Consider the following 20774-nt stretch of genomic DNA (forward strand, 5'->3'; position numbering starts at 1 on the left):
TTAAAGATCATGAATACAGAGTAGTAAATAATCATATATTTTTGTTTATTGGGGTTTTTTGGAACTTGCCTGTAGTTGTGGTGAAGCATCTGGCATCCAGTCTTACTGAATGCTCTTCAGATATAAATAATGCATTTCTTAGGATATCTGTTAAAAAGGTTTTTGAATTTTCTGTGCTATTGTCTTCTACCTTGGAAAGCATTCTTGCCTGCAAATAGCTGCTGTCTTTCTTGTTTTGCTGGTCTTTTCAGCGTGACTCATGTCCCTGGCTCCCTATTTTCTGCTGTTCTTATATCTATGAATGGCAGGCAGTGCAGCATCAGTATGTGCAGAGTGCCAGCTCTTGAAAATTGCAGCTTTCGGGGATGGGAAGTTAAGCATGACCCATGATTTGTGCCATTTGGAGATGATCTTGTCAAACTGACAGCCCTGTGCATTTTGTAAAAGCCCTGGCTTTAGTCCTGGCTTTGCGTCTCAGTTCACACCCCAGAGCCACATGCAGAGTCCTGCAGTACAACACGCTTTATGCCCTCACTGGAATATTTGCACTCTTTCAGACATCTCTCTGTGTATAAACAGCTGTCAGTTCCATAGGTATGGAAAGAGGGAAACTCTTCTGCTATTCAGCAGAAGCTCTTACAGCTGATTAATATTGCAGAAGGTACGTGCCTTAAGAACACAGAATTCAAAGGAGCAATGTACTTCCACTTGCATCTATCCTAAGTTAATCTTGAGAGGAAGAATTCTTAAAGAGAAGTCCGCATTATTTGAATAATTGCAAGGTTGTCTTTAAGAGAAAGTAACTCGGTTTCTTAAATTGCTGCTGCTGAAACATCAGTGTTGCTTCTTCAGGGGAGCTTGTTATCACAAGCATTTGAGTTGCCTTAAAAAACAACGAAACAAACAAACAAACCCCTTTGCTTTTGTGATCAAGCCCTTCTGAAAAGTCTTTGTTCGCTGGCACTCATTTGATCTTTGATACTTTTCCTGGCTTCAGTTCTGTCACACGGTAATCCAAAGCAAGTCTACAGGGGGCTTAATGACTGATCAGTATTGGCGCATTTCTTTGCAATTGTTTTGGAAATTCATTTTGTGCTGGAAGAGAAAACGAAGAGGTTGCTTTAAGAGGTGGTTGTGAAGGAGGGGTGTGTTTGCCACGGCCGTGTCTGTGTGAGTTGTAAGAGAGACTCCAAAGCCTCTGCATAATGTGTTAGAGCTGATTGGAACATATTTCTTTGGAAAACGGTGTTGGATTTTTGCAGGTGTGTTTGGTGGTTGAGCTGTGTGCGATCCCTGTGAGACAGGATGCTGGAGCAGACGGTAGGGATGCTGGGGAGCAGCATCTACTGCTGCCTGAAATATCACTGGGAAGGCATGGAATCACACGCGATGTTACTTTGGTCTACAAGTGGAAGATATTACAAGTGATAGTGGCTAAAACTAACCTTCCATAGGCATTTGAGGTTTTGAATAATTGCCATTTTCAGTTACAATTTAGGTTCTGTTAAGAGAGCTATTAAATGAAGATGTCCTAATTTCTCAGAACAGGCATTTATTGGTGGCATTACATGATTTCTTACATAAAATGCAGCTTTCTTCTACATCGCATTGGTAGTGCCGAGGCAAGCTGCAAAGTGCCTTGTCACAGAACACTTTGGGATGCCCTAGCTTTTGATTTAGTAAGGGATTAATGAAAATCAGGGAAGAAAAGCCAATTTTTATCTGTTAAATAAGAGGGATGCCATCTTTCCCTCGGGAGTCCTCTGAGCCCAGAGTATTTAGAAGGAATTGTCTTTATCCGTTTGCCCTGTTGAACTCTTTCCTACGCATCAGCTGTTGCCCTCTGCTGAAGAAAACCCACTTAACGCTGTGTGGACCTTCTGACTCTGCTGGCGCAGCTGTTTGTGTACTTGTTCCATGTTGAAGCACGGAACTTGATCTCTGTCAGCGCTGCTCCCTTGCTGTGTGCATGCCTATGCAGCAGAGGTGCTAAATTTTGAAAAGCCAAGACTGCAGGCGCTGCCGTTGCCTGGTCAGCCAGGGCCTGTCCAAACTGCTGCCTCACTGAGCGAGATGAGCTTACACGCCAGTGCGACTCCGTGCCGTCCGCACCCGAAAAGGGCTGTGTTGGTTCGTCATGGAGCACGAGGCCTGGAGAAGAAGGTGGGGCACAGGCGGAGGCTTTATGTACCAGCGAGTATGGCATCGTCTTCCCTCGAACTTCATAAACATCGGGGTCCTGCAGCAGTAGCAGAGCCTGCCTTGGTCTGTGCCCCAGTTGTTTCTGCATTAAGATAAATCTGCATAAATTTGGGATCCTGCTGTGTGGGTTGCATCTCCCTGCAGCATCCCCGCTGGGTGCACTGAGCCTGACACTGCTGCTGCAGAGACCTGTGAAGCTGCTGCGCAGCGTCGAGCTCCCAGGCAGGAAATTCGGGAATATTAACATATCAGTGTTCTTCATGCAGGGATAGAATACTATTTGAGACTATAACTGAGATTTGGGACTATTAATAAAGAATATCTTGTGTTAGTAGGCCTGCTGGCAACTGTAATGCCATACGCTGCTGTCAGAATTTAGTAGTCATGCTTCCCTGGAAGGTTCAGAAAAATTACGCATCAGCTGAAACTGATACTGGATATGTGCTGTACTTCCATGCTAGTTACTCAGTAGACTGTGTGATTTCCTGCAATTATCCCATATACCAGGATATGGCACCCAGAAACTTATACGCTCTCTTCCCAATCGTAAGTGTGCACTGAAATAAGTTGTGGAACGGTTGTGAGTAATTCAGGAGGAAAAAAAAAAGTTAGTATCTAGAAAGCAGTCAGTGGTTCTTTTCCATTAGGGATATTTTTGAAACATGGTATCTTTCATGATTAAAAATGCGTCTTTGTTACTAAGTTGTCTTTCCTTTGTTCATCACAAACCCCAAGTCGCATTCAGAGTACCAGTTTGCCACTCAGAAATGTATAGGGCAGAAGGGAGTTAACCTTTTAACCATTTTGTTGGCAGTTCAGTTTTTTCAAATAAGGATCTATAAGACACAGTCTTCCTATTTGTGGACAGAGATGTCCTCTTGTAACTGTAGCAGCATGAAGTTAAAACTTGTTTTTCAGTTTAACTTTTTGAACTTGAGTTTGTCAGGAAATTGGGCAAGTTAGTGCTTCTGTTACTTGGGCAAGTTAAAAATTGAAATTGTCAAAAACCTTATTTTGATATTCCTACGTGTGGCCGTGGTGGCTACATGTGGCTGCTGAAGGACTTTGACAGAAACTCTTGACTTAAAAAATCTACGTTCTAGCTTTTGACATGGCAAAACCTTGTTCTGCTTCCCAGAACAGTATTTAATGCGTAGCTGGTACTGCGAGGGTTGCTACACATAGCCCCTCTGTGGGCTGTGCTGGAGCCAGTGTCTATTTTAAATAGTTGGTACCTTCTGTTTTCACAGAAAATTGTTTTTTAATGCCCAACTTCTCTTTTCATGTATATTTTTTTTTCCACATTTAAAATGCTATGTAAGTGCATGTGAGGGGCTATATAGTTATGCAGTTCACACGATATATGGTATGTTAGAAAATTGTGAAAATTGTAACTCTATGTTAGCCTGGAATACTATTATACAATGATGTTGGTAAACTCAGATGCTAGAAATAGAATACTGTCTTTGCTTCCTCTAAGAATTATATTGTATTTCCCAGACATTCAAGGAAAGTAAATTTTGATGCATTTTGATTTGTCTTGACACATTTTTGGAGGAAGGAAGAAAAAGCTTCCTTATTTATTAATGTAGATAAAGGCATTTTATTTGAATATTTTCTATTCCTCCAAGCACCAGTCTATATCAGGTCTACATTTTGATTCTAAACTAGTCATATTTTCTACCGACATGATGTTTGCTAACATATTTTTTTTTCCCCATAACTGTCTTTTTGTCTATAGGAAGATTGCAGACTTTTTGTCTTTGAGTAAATTTTAAAAGTGGAAAAACTGAAAAATTCTTGAAATATGTGCACATAATGTCTTTTGCCATTTGAATGGGTCTGTATGTCTTTAAAACCATCAGATGCCTCAAAGTCTTTCAGTTTTTCTAATACAGAGGATATTGAGAACTTATGTTGCTGGGAATACAGAAGGGGGAAAATTCAACTCATTTTAGTTGTTCGACTACATTATTGCTACAGTAATTCTGAAGTATATGGTGGCTACTGGTAGATTTGCTTAAAAGTAACTTTTATTTTTATCTTTTAGTCTCCCACAAAAGCTGTATATAATGCTAGACACTGGAACCAGCCAGAATCAGAGGCTTTGCCAGCACCACCGGTTTTGAAAACTCCCAGTGTCCCAGTAAGTAGACTGTTTTTTCTCAAGTTTAGTAAATCTCCTTTTATGATTCACTGATATTTCTTGAAACACAAGTTCTTGATGTCTGGTAATGTCACAGTAATTCAGAATGAAGTCCACTTTGTGATGTGAGCCGTTGGGTGCTTGATAGGAGAGAAATCATCAGTGGAAATACTCTAGAACAGGATCTTCCTACACCTGGGTCGGGGTAATCCCCACTATCAATGCAGGGTGGGGGATGAAAGGATCGAGAGCAGCCCTGCTGAGAGGGACTTGGGGGTACTGACAGACGAAAGGCTGGACATGAGCCGGCAATGTGCGCTCGCAGCCCAGAGGGCCAACCGTGTCCTGGGCTGCATCAAGAGAAGAGTGGCCAGCAGGTCGAGAGAGGTGATTCTGCCCATCTACTCTGCTCTGGTGAGACCTCACCTGGAGTACTGCGTTCAGCTTTGGAGCCCTCAGCACAAGAAGGACATGGAACTGATGGAGCGGGTCCAAAGGAGGGCTACAAAAATGATCCGAGGGCTGGAGCACCTCTCCTGTGAGGACAGGCTGAGAGAGTTGGGCTTGTTCAGCCTGGAGAAGAGAAGGCTGCGGGGAGACCTGATTGCAGCCTTTCAGTACTTAAAGGGAGCCTATAGGAAAGATGGGGACAATCTTTTTAGTAGAGACAGCAGTGACAGGACGAGGGGTAATGGTTTTAAACTAAAACAGGGTAGGTTTAGGCTGGATATAAGGAAGAAATTCTTTACAGTGAGGGTTGTGAAACACTGGAACGGGTTGCCCAGAGAGGTAGTGGAGGCCCCATCCCTGGAAACATTCAAGGCCAGGTTGGACAGGGCTCTGAGCAACCTGATCTAGTTAGTGGTGTCCCTGCTCGCTGCGGGGGGGTTGGACTAGATGACCTCTAGGGGTCCTTTCCAACCCAAAACTTTCTATGATTCTATGTATCATTTCAATACGCAGATACAAAAAATAATCTGCTGAAGTTACGCTAACAAAGAACTCCATTTTGTCTTCCATGAGAACCCCTAGGATTAACTTGCTAATATCCATAGGAATCAGCAAGTTGCCCGTCAAAAAGGGAAAACTTAAGAGATATGTCATCTAGTTTTCCTTTCTAATAGCGTAAAGTGTTGTGAATTGCTGACCTGAATCTTCAGACACTGTGAAAGAAGCAAATTGTTCTGTCTACAGTCGGAAATGCTTGCAGTGCTTGCAGTACTTGCCTGAGAACAGAAAATCAGGTTGTAGATATTTTTGCAGTGATCAGTCTTCAGTTTTCATTGTCACCAGTTTTAGTTTTGGTTGGGTTTTTTTTTCACTTTAATTGCACCCGTGTTTTTTGTTTTTTTTTTGTTCTGATACTAGCTTCTCTTTGATTCATGTTTGGTTTTGGTTGCATCCTCACAGTATTGTGAACAGCCTTCTTTTGATGTCCGCTGCAGTGCCTGGAAAATGCGGGTGACTCAGTCTAAAATAACCATTACCACTAGTGTTTGAGGAGAGGGCAGAGATTTCAGGCCTGGGTTTCTCCTAAACCCCTTTCTCAATTTAAATTGTGTGCATTTGAACTGAAGCTTTTGTTCCTTACTGAATCTGGTGATTGATACTGATTTTTGTGTAGTGCTCAGGTAGCCAACTTCAAGGGAGATTTTGTCTGACTCTTCTCAGAGAAACTTTGAATATTTCTTCTTCAGGCTAGGAAAATGTTTGGATCATTCGTATTCAGAGAAGTTGTTTTGTCTTCTGTCAGACTTCCACTTTGTAACTGGAACCATCAAAATATTAATTCAGGAATATGGCAGAACTGAACAAACCAGTTAAGGGAATTTGTTTGTATCTGCTCCTCACGTTATGATGTACATCTAAAGTTACTTCAGTCACTTTTTTTAACCTTGATTTATGTGTGTATGACAGATTTAAGACTTAGAAGATAAATGAACCTGGATCCAAATGTTCAGTGGTAATCCCTGTGCAGATGATCCTGCCTCTTTAATTTCTGTAGAATTTGTTACCTAAAGATCTGGATAAATTTGTCTTAGACTTACAGTGAGAAACCTGCAGCATGCAAGCTGCGTGTGCCAAGTACTCTCTCTTATGGCCTCTCTGAGCTCCCTTGGGATTTGCTTTGAAGGGGAAGCCAGTAACTGAGACTTGGATGAGATTCTTCAGTGGGTTTCCCGTGTTCAGAGGCTGATAAGATCAGAGTCCTCCAGTGTGTGCTCTAAACCACCCTGAAAAGCTGGTTTATTAGCGTTTTGCCACTGGAGCCTAAGTGAGCAAATACTGAAGGGCAGTACAGTACAGTGGCAGAGAACAGAACACACCGTTAACATAGCAGGTTGGTTTGGCTTATGGTTTGATTTTGACTGTCAATGTACAATGCACAAGAAGGCTTTACCTGAAAATACCCACTGGAGTGAGTAACAGTTACTGCATCCTCTATGCCTGCATATTAATTCTGTTGTTTTTCAGTCACATTTAAAAAAAATTCTCTTTTTTCTATGTAAGGAAACTAAGTACATGATGTTACTTAGACATTGAGGCTGAGTAAATGACCGCTGGCATTGGCCTTGTACATTTAGAATTTGGCATTTGGAGGCCTTTCCTTTAGGCCTTGTTTTCTGTAGTTTGTCTTCACATCTGAATTTGTGCCAAAGAAGTAATCTGAAGATAAGCTGACACTTAAGCTTATAGTAGCCTCAAACTAGTGCAGAGGAGTAGGTTGAGAAGCCTGTAATACTTGCCCGAGATTGGCTGGAAACTTGTCAGTAGTTATTCTAGATCTAACATCAAGTTACCTGTTCTAACTTCAAGATGGCTTTTGCTGTATTTCATGCTGTAATATGTTGTTCCTAAAATAATTAACAACACGAGTGTAAGGCCAGCGTACAGAGAATACTGTGAATTTACAAGAGCATGTTTTGCCTGTTTGAGGCATGCACCATGCCTCTCATTTCTCTGTGTGGCAATTTTTTATGGTGCTACAGAATGTATATTGGTAGTCTTCTACCTACAGGCAAAATTCAACAAGAGCAAGTGTAGGGTCCTGCACCTGGGGAGGAACAACCCCATGCACCAGTACAGGCTTGGGGCCGACCTGCTGCAGAGCAGCTCTGTGGAGAGAGACCTGGGTGTCCTGGTGGATGACAAGTTGACCATGAGCCAGCAGTGTGCCCTGGCTGCCAAGAAGGCCAGTGGGATCCTGGGGTGCATCAAAAGGACCGTGGCCAGTAGGTCGAGGGAGGTTCTCCTTCCCCTCTACACTGCCCTGGTGAGGCCCCATCTGGAGTACTGCATCCACTTCTGGGCTCCCCAGTTCAAGAAAAATGAGGAGCTACTGGAGAGAGTCCAGCGGAGGGCTATGAGGATGATGAGGGGACTGGAGCATCTGTCCTATGAGGAAAGGCTGAGGGAGCTGGGCTTGTTTAGCCTGGAGAAGTCTGAGAGGGGACCTTATAAATGCCTATAAATATCTGAAGGGTGGGTGTCAGGAGGATGGGGCCAGACTCTTTTCAGTGGTGCCCAGCGACAGGACAAGGGGCAATGGGCACAAACTGAAGCAGAGGAAGTTCCGTCTGAACATGAGGAAGAACTTCTTTCCTCTGAGGGTGATGGAGCCCTGGAACAGGCTGCCCAGGGAGGTTGTGGAGTCTCCTTCTCTGGAGATATTCAAGACCCGCCTGGGCAAGGTCCTGTGCAGCCTGCTGTAGGTGCCCCTGCTTTGGCAGGGGGGTTGGACTAGATGACCCACAGAGGTCCCTTCCGACCCCAAACATTCTGTGATTCTGTGAAAATACAGGTTGGAGTATCAGGTTGTAGAAGTCGGTTTTCTGATGGCTACACCCCGAGTACAGTAGTGTGCTAGCCTGCAGTAGTGAGAGGTGAGAACAGCAGGCACAGAGTTCCTCAGTTCAGGCTGTCTTGAGGCAGTGATTTCTCAGAGCTGTGCTCGTGTCCAGACCAGTGTGTCTAATGATGGTTCAGTATGGCAACCAACTGAGTCCTGGAAGCTCCACTGTAAGGGGGTAAGGTACTTGTAAGTATCAACAAATAATTGTTTTTAAACACTGAACTTGGTTGGTTTACATACCCTAAAGTTTAAGGAACCAGTGTGAAAAGGACCTTTTTTTTTTTTCTCCTTAGTTTCAGAATTCCACTGGAGCTTTCCTGATGACTAGAACTGTTTTTTGTATTTAAAAGTGCATGTAATTTCTGACATCCTCTTTTTTTTTTTTTTTCAAGAGTAGGTGCATTATCACACAGCTTAGGTACATCTTGATAGTGTAAGGCAAGGACTAAATAGTCCTAAAATGTGAGTTTAACAATTGCACACCTGTACTGTTTCCTGATGTATTTAGTGTATGTTTACATGCTCAAAACATCTGCCGATTTTAGCACTTTCTTATTAATAGGTAAGGCTATCTTCAAAGGAGGCAATTCATAAAGATGATGGAGTTTTTAAGGCTCCTGCACCACCTCCCAAAGTGATAAAAACTGTGACAATACCTACTCAGCCCTATCAAGAGATAGTAACTGCATTGAAATGTAGGAAAGAAGACAAAGAAGTAAGTATTCTTAACAAATTTTTAAGATAAAGAATTATTGGTAATCCTAAGTACCAAAGGAGCAGTGTCAAAATGAAATTTAGCTTTCCTGTTAAAGATAATATTTTTATCTAAATAGTTGAATGGCCTTCATTAACTGCTTAATGTTTCCTTGCACTCAAAACTGAATAGATAATATTAAACTGTACTTGTTAAGCTTATAATTAATCCCAAGAGCAACTTACCTAGGTCAAAATATTTGTCTCTTCCAGTTATACACTGTTGTTCAGCATGTAAAGCACTTCAATGATGTAGTGGAATTTGGTGAAAATCAAGAGTTCACAGATGATATCGAGTACTTGCTAAGTGGATTGAAGAGCAATCAGCCCCTAAACACACGTTGCCTTAGGTAAGATATCTTAATGTAAGACACTGAACTTATGTTTAAAAGAGCTACTGGATTAAATATTCATCAATGAAGTGACCATGCTTTAAGTTGCTGTTTGGGTAATTACCTGGCACTTCAGCTATAAAGAATAAAATTTGAAAATAATCATCAAGGTGATACATTGTCAGTAATCAAAGGTAGTATGACTAGGAAGATGAAACAGAAAATTGTACAGTAAGAGATGTCTTCAGTACACTTGTTTTCATTGCTATAAATTAAAAAAAAACATTTCTGATATTTTTTGTTTAGTGCAATCTTATGTGCAATGTCTGTTCTGTTTTTAATGCAAAATTACATTCTAAAATAAAACTCCCAGGACTGAAAGTTTGCTGGCTATAATCTAGAACTAATGTAATATTGAGATAATGTTTAACTCCAACTGCCTGTTCTTTATCTTCTGTTGAGAAATAACATAGCTAGCATCCACTGCAAGTGTTGTGGCCTCAATATTAATTGGAAGCTTCCCTAAGTTGTCTTGAACTGCTCATTGCACTCTTAGTATTCAAGTTACACATTATTGCGAAGTTAGTATCAAAAATGTTAGTCTTGCTTTGAAAAAGTTTATTACTTAATAAATATTGGTGTCCATTCCCTGGACGTAAAAGTAATTAGAATCATGTTCTGTAACCATGTAATAATCTTTTTTTTTTATATACGTGTAAATTTTCCTCTCTAAGCGAAACTAAAATGGTAGAGAAAGAAAAACTCAAATCCACAGAGACAGGTGATGAGGACACTTTACCCGAAATTTGACTGTGGATGAGAAAAAGCTTTATAAGCTTTTAGAGAGCTATTTAAAAAATTTATTCTTTGTGTTCCTCAGAAACTAGCAATGGATATTGTTGCTGGAGTATAAACACAAGATATCTATTATCCAGTTTGTATGTACATTAGGGGAAGAATAAATTAATACCATAATGACAGTTTAGGAGTGTTTTGCATATTGAGTGCACTTAATTTGCTTGTACGGCAAGCTTCCTAAGATCTTAAGCTGACTTTTTTACTTTCCAAATTTACATCATGGAATGTAACTTGTATAAACACCATACACATTTTTTCTTTCAGTTAACAAATTAAAAGAAAATTATTTTTCCAAAGGAAATCAATGTGTAAGGATAGGAATAGACGTAAAAGAATCAGAAACTGGTAGGTAAGCTCTAACTGGTGCTGTTGTGATTGGAGACAGAAAGACCACTTGTTCTTTAGACACCATACCATGTGAATCTTTTATAATAAGATCCCTCAGTAGCCGTGGAAGACTTGATTGCAGAATCACTCCCACATTACTCCACATTTAAAAGTGATATATTTTTAATAGTCTATATGTTGCACTGTGCTAGAAATGGCAGACAACTTGCTAATAAAACTAGGGGAAGACTTCCATTTTTAAAATAGCACTGTTATGCTGGTCACTGATTAGACTAATGTGTTTGTCAGATTTGTCCTGAAATCTGTAGTGTTTCCATCAACTATAAATGCAGCAATAAATATTAAAAATATTTTGGTTTTTTGTTAAAGTATTCTCAGGCATAAGTGGGACTCATCAGTCAATTAAATAGATAACTTAGTGGTGGAAGCTCATGTTTATGATTTCTGATAATGCCTTGGTGCATCATAAGCTCTCCTGTGCCCTAAGTCAGAGCTTCATGCTTAGTCTATGAACATTTTACTTTCAGTTTAACTATCTGAAATTATTTCAACTTTGTTTGAAAGAAGCAAGTTCAGGGTACCCTTTAAAAACCTGGTTTTAGCCAACCTTAAAATAAAGCAGATACAGCTGGGTGCTGGTAAGCAGCTGTTGAATAAAGTGCTGCTCAGTTCACCAATTAGATACTTGCCTTATACAAACTGTAGAAGCAGCATCACGACAGAGTTTATCAAGGTCTGAGGTATATGGTCAGTCATGTTTTGTAGACCTGTTTATCTGTCATTTTTGTCAATGTGTTCATTTTACTTGTTCTAATCAGGAAATAATTTTTTCTAGTGTAATCAGCTTGGCGACTAAGTGCGCCATGCCCAGCTTCCGAATGCATCTGAGAGCACATGGGATGGTAGCCATGGTTTTCAAAACACTGGATGATTCCCAGCACCATCAGGTATGGGTGCAGTGTGTATTTCATTACGGTTTGACAATACCTGTCTACTTTTGTATGAATTTTGTGTACGCAGAAGTCAAGGTCAAGCATCCAGTACAGTGTGCATCTGGGATCAGTGGCTCCATTGTAGAAATCCGTAGTGAAATGACAAACAAGAGCACCTGTGTCCCAGTGCCAAATTCCCCTTCTGCTGTTTATGTCCTTCTGGGTTTGGAAATTCTTTTAAAAAATCATTTAAACTATTAAAAAATCTGACTGTGCTTTGGATTGCTATTTTGTATCATCTCTTAAGCTTTTTCAAATAGTTCTATTGTTGTATTTATAATTTCCTTTAAATAAAATACGTTTGAAAGGAATCCTTTCTCCTTATATTGAAAGATGGCTCTAAGTGCTCATCTCCAGACTTCCTTGTATATGAATTATCGCCTTTTCTGTAGCTGCTGTGGGGCGTTTTTCATGTCCAGTGCTTGTCGTCTTGAGCAGTGCTGTAATTGCAGTTGTAGGATGCCTTGAGTTATGTGCGGTGTTCTGTGGTAAATCTAGGAAAGGTAAATTTTAGCTGCTTAGGGTAACATGGCCCGAGAGTTCAAAACTGAAGCAGTTTGGCTTTTCCTTCTTACCAAGTTCAATTCGGCTGTAATAGCAAGCACTGCTTGCGGGCGATACTGTTGTTCCAGCAGTTGGAAACCGTGCGTCTGGGCAGTATCCCTTGAGGTATTGCTACAAAAGCTGAACATAGGAAATATTACTTGAAGTGGGTAGTAGATACCTATATCCAGTCAGGTTTGTTGCTTTCTTTACTAGCTCCGCAAGAATGACATACAGTGTAGAAAGAAACATTGCACGCACAGAAACAGACATTGAAGAGTTTGTATTTGACAACTTACTGTGGGTGGGGGGGAAAAGCTGTAGAGCTTTAAGTAATTAATTTAGAATAATAGCTTGTTTTCCATCTCCCTCAAAAATTAGCGATGGCTAACTGTAAAACACAGGAACCATGTTCAATGCATTCATTATTTTGTGAGCTGTCAAAATAGTGCCAAGTGATACTAGAAATAAATAAAGTACAGTCATGCTATTGAGGACAGTTGCCACCACTGAGCTGCAGAGGTCAGCTACAGTTCCTTGGAAAATGTACAAGCTTGCTTAGTATATTTTTGGCTGTCTTTTAGCAGTTACCATTATTCCTTCATTTTCAAGAGAGCTAGTACATACAGTTCAAAAGGAAATTACATGCTATTATTAGTCTGCAGTAACAAAAAGCATTGATTATATTCACTATTTTCAGTATATTTGATGAAACGCTCCCTTTTGTCAGAAAAAAAGTGGTAGTTAATGTTTTAATACAGTTACAGTGTATTCTTGGTACAGGTTATACAGTATTATAACACTACTGATTTATCAAACTACTATTAATAAATGCTAAAATATGTGCTCTAACTACTGACAGTAAATGCTTCAGCAATGACCGTCTCTGTATAAGCTTGCTGTCTTTATATACTACCCTTTCATTTACTAATTATTTCACTAAAATTTTAGCTTGTTCGAAACGAATAGAAATTTCTCTGCTAAATCTCTGCAAAGTAACTGAAGGATAATAAATCACATGGGGCTTTGCTTGCATGGCTCAAATCCATTTAAGATGAATAAGAACTGGGGGAAAAAATACAATTATTTTGCGAATTTTTTCTTTAAAGTATTTTGGAGATGGGAAAACGACCACAGTGACATTACTAATGGAAACAAATAGGAGCATATAGTGCATTCATTGTACTGATGCAGTGGAATAGGCTGAGAAAGTAGGGGCTGTCTATATTTCCATAAGAATATAAAATAGCAGTTGCAGAGGTATCTTTTTAACCAGCAAGGAAAACAAAATAACCGGTGATGTTACTGAGCTGTGCCCCAAAATATTTACATGAAAGTTATTTGTTCCACTGATTTTGTCTTTAAGCTACAGTTTCAGTTTTTAACTGACTTTGTCCTTTCAGCTGTACTCTGAAGGTTTTGGAGTATTATTTTTTAACATAAAAACTGTATTTTCATTACAGCTGTCAGTAGTTAAGCACAGAAATGTGGTTTTGTAATGTCTTCAGCATGTGAATAATTTAAAAAAAATAGTGCATTAAAGGTAGTGCTGAACCCTAGAAAATAACCATCTGTTCCCACAAGCTGGGGTATAAATAGAACGAGCAAGGGAAGACAAGGATGCGAGTGGGTGTAAATGGTCTGACGTTTCTGGGATGTATGTTCGACTAGGATGTTCTCCTGGATTCTGCAAAAGCATGGAGTACAACTCCACAGTTAGATATGCCATAAAATTTCTGTCTAGAGCAAATTTTATGTATTTCACTTTTTTGTCCTCTCCACATTTGTTTGGAAGCAGAATGTGTTTTAACGATCTTGAGGAGTAGAACAGGAAACAAAATAAGCCCACCCAAAAAACCAGCTTCACTACTACAGTCAGTCCATAAGGGTGGGATTTTGAGAGTTTCGATTCTTTGGTTGTGTTGTTTGGGTTTTTAGGATAATGATAAAAGATGAGTTGTGCTAACAATTTTCCCATCACTCTTAACTTGGAGTTTTGTGTATGGGAGGGCAGGAGAGAGCTTTCAGACTATGTGGTTAGCTGTTTTTGACACTTAGAGAAGATCACAGCAAAATGTAGAGTTGTTATATTCAAGATTAAACCAACTTGCCTATAGGGACTAAGAAAAAACAGTTTTAGAAAACCCGTATCGCTGGCCTGTAGCTGAAGCAGGTTTGTCCCACGTTCTAAGCACCAGTGACACGTGAGGTCCTTGCTTTTGCAACATCCCTATTTTCCTGTTCCACGTCAGCGTTTGGAGGCATCTTGGCTTGGTTGCCTTCCATGTGTGAGCTGTTGCAGGAATCCAGTTCTTGTTACACATACCTACGCCGCTCCTTTTTGCATTTCTGGCAGTGTTCCTGCAGCCTGAAACTTTCTGTATAATGTCTCGGCCCCTTGTTTGGGTCCCTTCTGATGGCATTTAAGCATCTTAAAGCCTGGCTGGAAGGTGTGAGGGGAAAAGTTGACAGAGCTTGTGTGGAGGAACTGTTGCTCTCTGCAGAATGGGGGGTCAGCTGGATTGCAGAGAAGGGAGCCTGGGACAGGCAAGGGCTTGGTACGGAGGCTGACAAAATGGGTGTGAATGCCCTTATCTGACTTGGAGTGTCTGTAGAGCGTTTCTGAGTAGGGATCTAAGTCTCACTTTTTGAAATGCCCAAGTATTGGCAGCCTGGATTATAAATTCAGCAGTTTGCCTCTATTAACTGCGGCATAGTTTCTAGTTGATAGAAACGCCTTTGGGGGCATAAGGATTTTTTTTTTTAACCAGGAAGCTCACCTGGATAATGCTAGTCGCTAGAAAATAGTTCTTCGTAGGTGTTGCTTTATTAGCTCCCAGATTGGCTGAACGTTGGTCAGTGGAGTAACGTTTGGTTTCTCTGGGATCCGTATGCTGCTGTGTCGTGTTCTAACGGAACAGTCTTCTTCCAGGAACCGAAATTTCTTACAGTTTAAACCAGTTGCAGGTAAATCCAGAGTAAACGATTTCTATAATGAAAATGATACAATTACACAGTTTATTGGAGAAAGTTAATAGAAATTAGGGGAAAACAATCTGCACCCTGTCTATGTAGACAAGCCGCATAGATTGCTTTCTGCTTTACATCTGACAGGGCTGGATTAGCAGTAGTCACAGCAAATTTTTTTTTTTTTTTTGTTATTAGTGGGTTTTTTGTTTGTTTTTGTTTTGTTTTTAAACAGCGCTATGTCTTGTGTTTATATTCAGAAAAAGAGATGTAGATTTGGAAACTCTTGCTTTCTTCCTTCAGTATTCCAAATGCGTTTTTGGTTGTTAGTGTGATTAAAGTCTTTATTCACCTGAGGGTTTCCTTGACTCTGACAGGAAGGAGTTTTTACATAGCTTTTGGTAGACTGTCAGCTGTCTAATCCTGTTCTGGAAATGCTGATACTGCTTAGTATGACCAGGTGTCATTATTAATTGCTTCTTAAATAAACAGAAGCAGATAATGATTGCTTTGGTGGTTGGCTGAACTCTAAACAAGATGTTAATCTGCTATGACACAGACATTCTGCTCTTTCCTGTTCAGCTGTACAATAGTCACATCCCAGAATTAGTTTGTCTCTGCTTTTAATTTACTTTACACAGGAAAAATTGGAATAGATGCATGCAGTGGGTTGAGTCTTGAGAGTTGAACTCAGTAAGACACACACATACTCAACGCAGCCCCCAGCTCTTTTTTCCTCCAGATATCATCAGAGGTTTCTGAAAGTATTGTGCCCAGAACAACTCAGTTCTCCGTGAACATTTCTCCTCTGCGCCATAACTTGGAGCTCACCTGGATCAATGGGTCTCTTGGTGCAAGTGCTGTACTTACTGGCACCAGGGACAGACAGCTTTGCTCTCATGTCTTCACTGTCATTGGTCCCTTCCTCACAGTCACCTTCTGCCTTTCCTTTTCTGCATCCTCATGAAGATGAAGTTTAATTCCTTCTTGAAGAAGGATTAAGTGTTCTTTAGCCAGTAAGAGGTCCCTATACACCATCTGTGTAAGGTAGGGATGGTCGAGATAAGAACATTTAGTTGTTAAGGACTGATGGGGATGGGGCAGGAGGGAAGCTGGTTTGTACTTTAGCTACTTCTAAAAAGCAGAGTTCCCCTGAAAAATAAATGTGTTTATCCTGGAAAGGTTTGGGGAAGCTATTGACTGACAGACCTGCTTGGCAGAATCAAAATGTATGTCACCAGGCTGTCCCCCATCCGTCCCCCATCCCGTCCCCCTTCACATGCAAACACTGTCCCCATGATCTCTGGATTTTCTGGTGCTGTCACCGGCTTATCCCACTGAACCAGAATGTTCACCCACCTTGCCATGTCCTCTGTGCTTTTTCACTTTGTTCCCCTCCATCTGTCTCTTCTATAATACCGTGACACTGGAATTACCATTTCTTATTCTGTCTGCTGCGTTGAGTCCCTTAAAAGAGGAAAACCCTGCTTTTCTGCTGGGGTTTTGTAAATGTATTAGTGAGATGTGTCTCAGTTATATTGGTGAGGAGAATGCATTAGTAGCTTGCTAGAAGGAATCTGTGTACAAAAGTGCGTGCTCATGCAGGTACTAGCATAGACTGGGACTTGTCAGGCTTTCTTTTGTAAATCTTCACTTTGTTTATTAAAAATTGTAAAAGGTCTGCCTAACATGATTACTAAAGTCTAACTCTCTTTTTTTCTTTCCTTTCCCAACCCCAGAATCTGTCCCTTTGTACAGCAGCTCTAATGTACATCCTGAGTAGAGATCGTTTGAACATGGATTTAGACAGAGCTAGTCTAGATCTGATGATCCGGCTTTTGGAATTGGAACAAGATGCTTCTTCTGCCAAGCTGCTGAATGAAAAAGACATGAATAAAATTAAGGAAAAGATTCGGAGACTCTGTGAAACTGTTCACAACAAACATCTTGATCTCGAAAACATCACGGTAGGTGGCATACTTTTATTTGAAAGCCTTGGCAGTAGTGGAATGCTTAATAAAATAGAACTTGTAAGCATCATCCTTAATCTCATATCTCCCAGCTAAGGAAACATGACATTTTATCTACCTGCTATATATATATGACTGACTGCAAGTATTTTCTTCTTTAAATATGAAATTTCCTTTCTAAAAGGCTATTAGTAGGATAAAGTTAGGATGATCTTCAGCTCCCTCATTCACCATGTGCTCCTGCTAAGGGTAGGTCCTTAAAGGTAGCAACTGAAAACAAGAAACACTTTAAATAATCATGTATTTAAAGACTGCGTTTATATTATTTGAGACTCTTTCTTTGACTACAAATTTCATATACATACTCACAAACAATAGGGCTTTTTACAAGGGAGTAAGTCTTGTGTGTTAGGTTGAAGATGTGATGCAGGTTCTACCATTAAAAACAATTGAAATTTTTTCTACGGAAACTGATTTCTCTCTGCCCAAAGTATGGTGGCAGATCTGTTGATTACCATAAACATGGATGAGGTTTTTTCCTTCCTTTCTCAAATATACTTGTTAAGCTAGCGTTTCCTTTTGTAGTTTTAGTGAATTTTTTGTTGGTCTAGGAAGCATTTGGTTTGGGTTTTTTCCCCAGAATTCTAGCTATGGAACAGACAGCTGTATTGGTATAAGAAGTCAGTATTATGTAGCAGTAGAAAGAGCTGAATTTTGAGGGAGAAAGATAATATTGATGGCATAATTCTTAACCTTGGTAATCAGTTTGTGGTGACAAAGAATGGTTTCAGAGTTTCCGTTTCAGGCTTCTTTCCTACAAATCCATGAACCATGCAGGTAGTGGGCTCAGATTAATTTTCTGGCCATTGAAATCTGCAAAGGAAGGATGAATTTGAGATTATTTTCTCCGCTTTCAGCTTACTTTCTGAATTCACATGATACATCTTGAAGATACCAACACAGAATGCGATTTGTTCACTAGGTGGTGATCAGCTAGGAGCTGGTATAATCAGTGTCTTGTTTCAGTGCTGTTTTGGCACCGAAGGCAGCTCACGTAGCTCGCAGTCTGTCAGTGCCAGGGTGTCTTTTGCACTATAAAATGTAAGACAGCTCCCTTTATTAAGCGTGGAGCAGCTGGTACAGGTTCCTCATTGCTAAAGCATCCAGCCGCACAGACCACTGTCTCCTATTTGAGCTTTTCTCACATTCATAATCTGAGCTAGCCTGATGTTTTCTTATGAGCTGTGATTATGTTCTTGTGTTTTCTTAGGCGTGGGTTTTGAAGGGAGAGGAGTTATTGAAAGGGACTCTGTCTTGCAAGGAAGTTGTCCATGAGCAAAGAGTAATTGTCACCAGCCATCAGTTTCAGCTGGTTTTTTTTTTTTGTTTCCTGAGGCATCTTTATGTCTTAAAATTATGTTGAGCTGTTGTTGTAAATGTGTGGAATACTGTAGTATCCACAGATGGAAACTGGTTCCCTCCCAGCTGCACCATCTAGAAGCAGAGACCATGTAGTGTTAAGAGAATGTATGCAAGCCAAATGAGATGATTAGGTTCTCTTCCAATTATGATAGTAGCAATTGTGAGTTGAGACAGTAATGAACTTCATATGTAGAACAGAGTTTCTTTCACGTAGGTCTCTGTCACAAGATAAAATAAGTGATCTCTGTTGTGTATCAGATGACAGGCAGAAAATGCTAACAAAAATGCAAATCTTCTGGGGGTAAGGAAAAGATCAGTGCTTTTTTCAGACTGCCATAGCCACTGAGAAACAGAAGGATTGCAGCAGATGTTTTGATAACTTCAGTTTGTGCCTAGCCAGTTGCACCTCTGTCTTTTTGAATCTTGCATAGATCAAACGAAGATGAGCTCTGTTTCCACAGACAATGTTGTTTGTGTGACCCTCTAGAACATAATCGGATTAATTTTTGAGTACTCAAACAGGTATTCCAAGGGTTCTGTTTTCTAGACTGCTATGAACATTAAAAATGTAAACCCAGAAACTGAAAATGAGTTCTCTGTGTGTTGAAGTTGTTCCAGATTTTTTTGCTGGCTTAGAGGAAGAGAAAACCTGAAGAACTTGGCGTTCCTGGTAGCAAATGGCACTTGTCTGTCAGTCAGCGTAGCCCGTCTGTAGCTGATGCTTGCAGCCAGCTCCTGTCTGTTGCATCATAACGAAAACCTTCAGAAGTGACTTCTCTTTTCAGTTGGTGAAAGAGTTTATTCTGTTTTTCACTCTCAGCATAAGGCTGAAAGCTTAAGGGAACATAACATTTCACAGTAATTGACATAAAAATAGGATAGAATAGATTACTTTTCTCAAAAGGAAAAGGGTTACAAGGTTTGATTAATTTTATTCAAAAAAAACTTAAAAATTGTGTCCTTATGCCCTGTAGTATAGATATAAAATTATATACTGCAGTTTTTTGAAGTCTTATTGCTCTTTGTTGGAAAGCTAAGCACCGTAGTTTAAATACTGTATGGCCTTTGAGCTTGCATGGTGAAGGTATTCAGGAAGTTAACTAAATCTCTTGTAGCCCTGAAGATCTCTAAGGAGAGATTTTCATCAGCTTGTATCAATCTGGTTTAGGTTATGCATACTTTCAGATAGCCATGTTACAGTCTTTTCAAGCTCAGTCTATAAAAGCGAAAGGAATCATCAGAAGAGGATGGGAAAGCTTTGGGGAGCTAGGGATCTGTCAGGCTGCTGTCTGCAGGTTCTCCCCCGTCCTCCCGCAGAACGCTTGCTCCTTTGGTTGCCTTCAGAAGGGAAGATCTCCTTCCATTGCTTAAACCATCCTCATCTCCTTTAGCATTATGTTTTTAACTTAGAGTTTTTAAGAGATGAGAACACTCTGTGGCCGAGGGTGTTTAGTTTACCTCCGAGGGGCTGCTGGCAGCAGTTTCCCTGGCTGGTGGAGCAGTTGCTGGAGTAATTGCAGCTTTGTCCTTGTTTACTCTGTGATGGGGAACTGAGATGCTGCTGACTCGGGGAGGAATGACCTTTTGTAGATGTGCTGCTGCTTGTGTTTTCTTGTCCCCCGCAACACTGTCAAGACCCAAGGACACTTTGTTTATGCTGGCGAAAATGCTGTTACTAATGAAGTACTCATCAGTGACAGTGTGCTGCAGAGCTTACTCCTAAAAAACGGAGGTGACTAACTTTGGGTGGTCACTCTTCTTTATCAAGACTAATCTTCAGCTTGCTTTTCCCCCTTAGAAATCGGTGTTTTGAAAACAAGGAAAGCAGCTGAAGCTGTAGGGTGTCTCGTACAATTTATAACTTGGATTTCAAGACAGTGGGGTGTTTACTCGACCCCTACGAAGAGAGCTGTTGTTCCCAGGAGGGGCTGAGGTTTGAACTGGTGTCCTGGAACATGCTGCACAGCTCAGCATAAGCACAGCCCTCCTTGAAGCGTTACAAATCAACTGTGTCAGGGAGGGGAGGTAACTTGAGAGTGGTTAAATTCAGTTGGCTACAATGAGATCTTACGGCTTTTTCTCTGACCTTCCATTGTTGTATTTGTGTACCATATATAAGATTATTAAGTTTATGGTAGTTCAGATTTTCCTGTGCATTTTCCAGGTGTTACAAAAGTCTGTAGTGGTCACTTTTGTGTAGGTGTGAAATTCATACATATGTGTATGTTTTATTATTAAAGTTTGCCTTTTATTAGAGGCCTTTGGAAAAACAAGGCTTTATAAGGTCTTGGCTTTATAAATGGTGTTATTTTTTGTTAAAAATAAGAGAAACAGATGAAAGGAGGCTGCTTAGGTTTTCTAACCTATTAATAAAATCAAGAAAAAGTT

At 40.3% G+C, this 20774-nt stretch overlaps 1 protein-coding gene across 5 annotated transcripts in view; it reads left to right on the forward strand.

Annotated features, from left to right (window-relative positions):
- The window catches only part of WAPL (WAPL cohesin release factor), a 163030-nt gene that overhangs the window by 129598 nt on the left and 12658 nt on the right, over nucleotides 1-20774 (forward strand). For 4 of the 5 annotated variants that reach the window (XM_075423027.1, XM_075423026.1, XM_075423030.1 and 1 more), the window contains 5 exons: nucleotides 4253-4348; nucleotides 8764-8916; nucleotides 9168-9304; nucleotides 11328-11439; nucleotides 16734-16961. In XM_075423027.1, coding sequence (XP_075279142.1) covers nucleotides 4253-4348; nucleotides 8764-8916; nucleotides 9168-9304; nucleotides 11328-11439; nucleotides 16734-16961 — 726 coding nt within the window. The remainder of the gene's footprint in view (nucleotides 1-4252; nucleotides 4349-8763; nucleotides 8917-9167; nucleotides 9305-11327; nucleotides 11440-16733; nucleotides 16962-20774) is intronic. The other variant, XM_075423029.1, reaches the window with a different exon arrangement.

This window comes from Opisthocomus hoazin, chromosome 6 (genome assembly GCF_030867145.1).
Source record: "Opisthocomus hoazin isolate bOpiHoa1 chromosome 6, bOpiHoa1.hap1, whole genome shotgun sequence".
Taxonomy (NCBI): Eukaryota; Metazoa; Chordata; class Aves; order Opisthocomiformes; family Opisthocomidae; genus Opisthocomus; species Opisthocomus hoazin.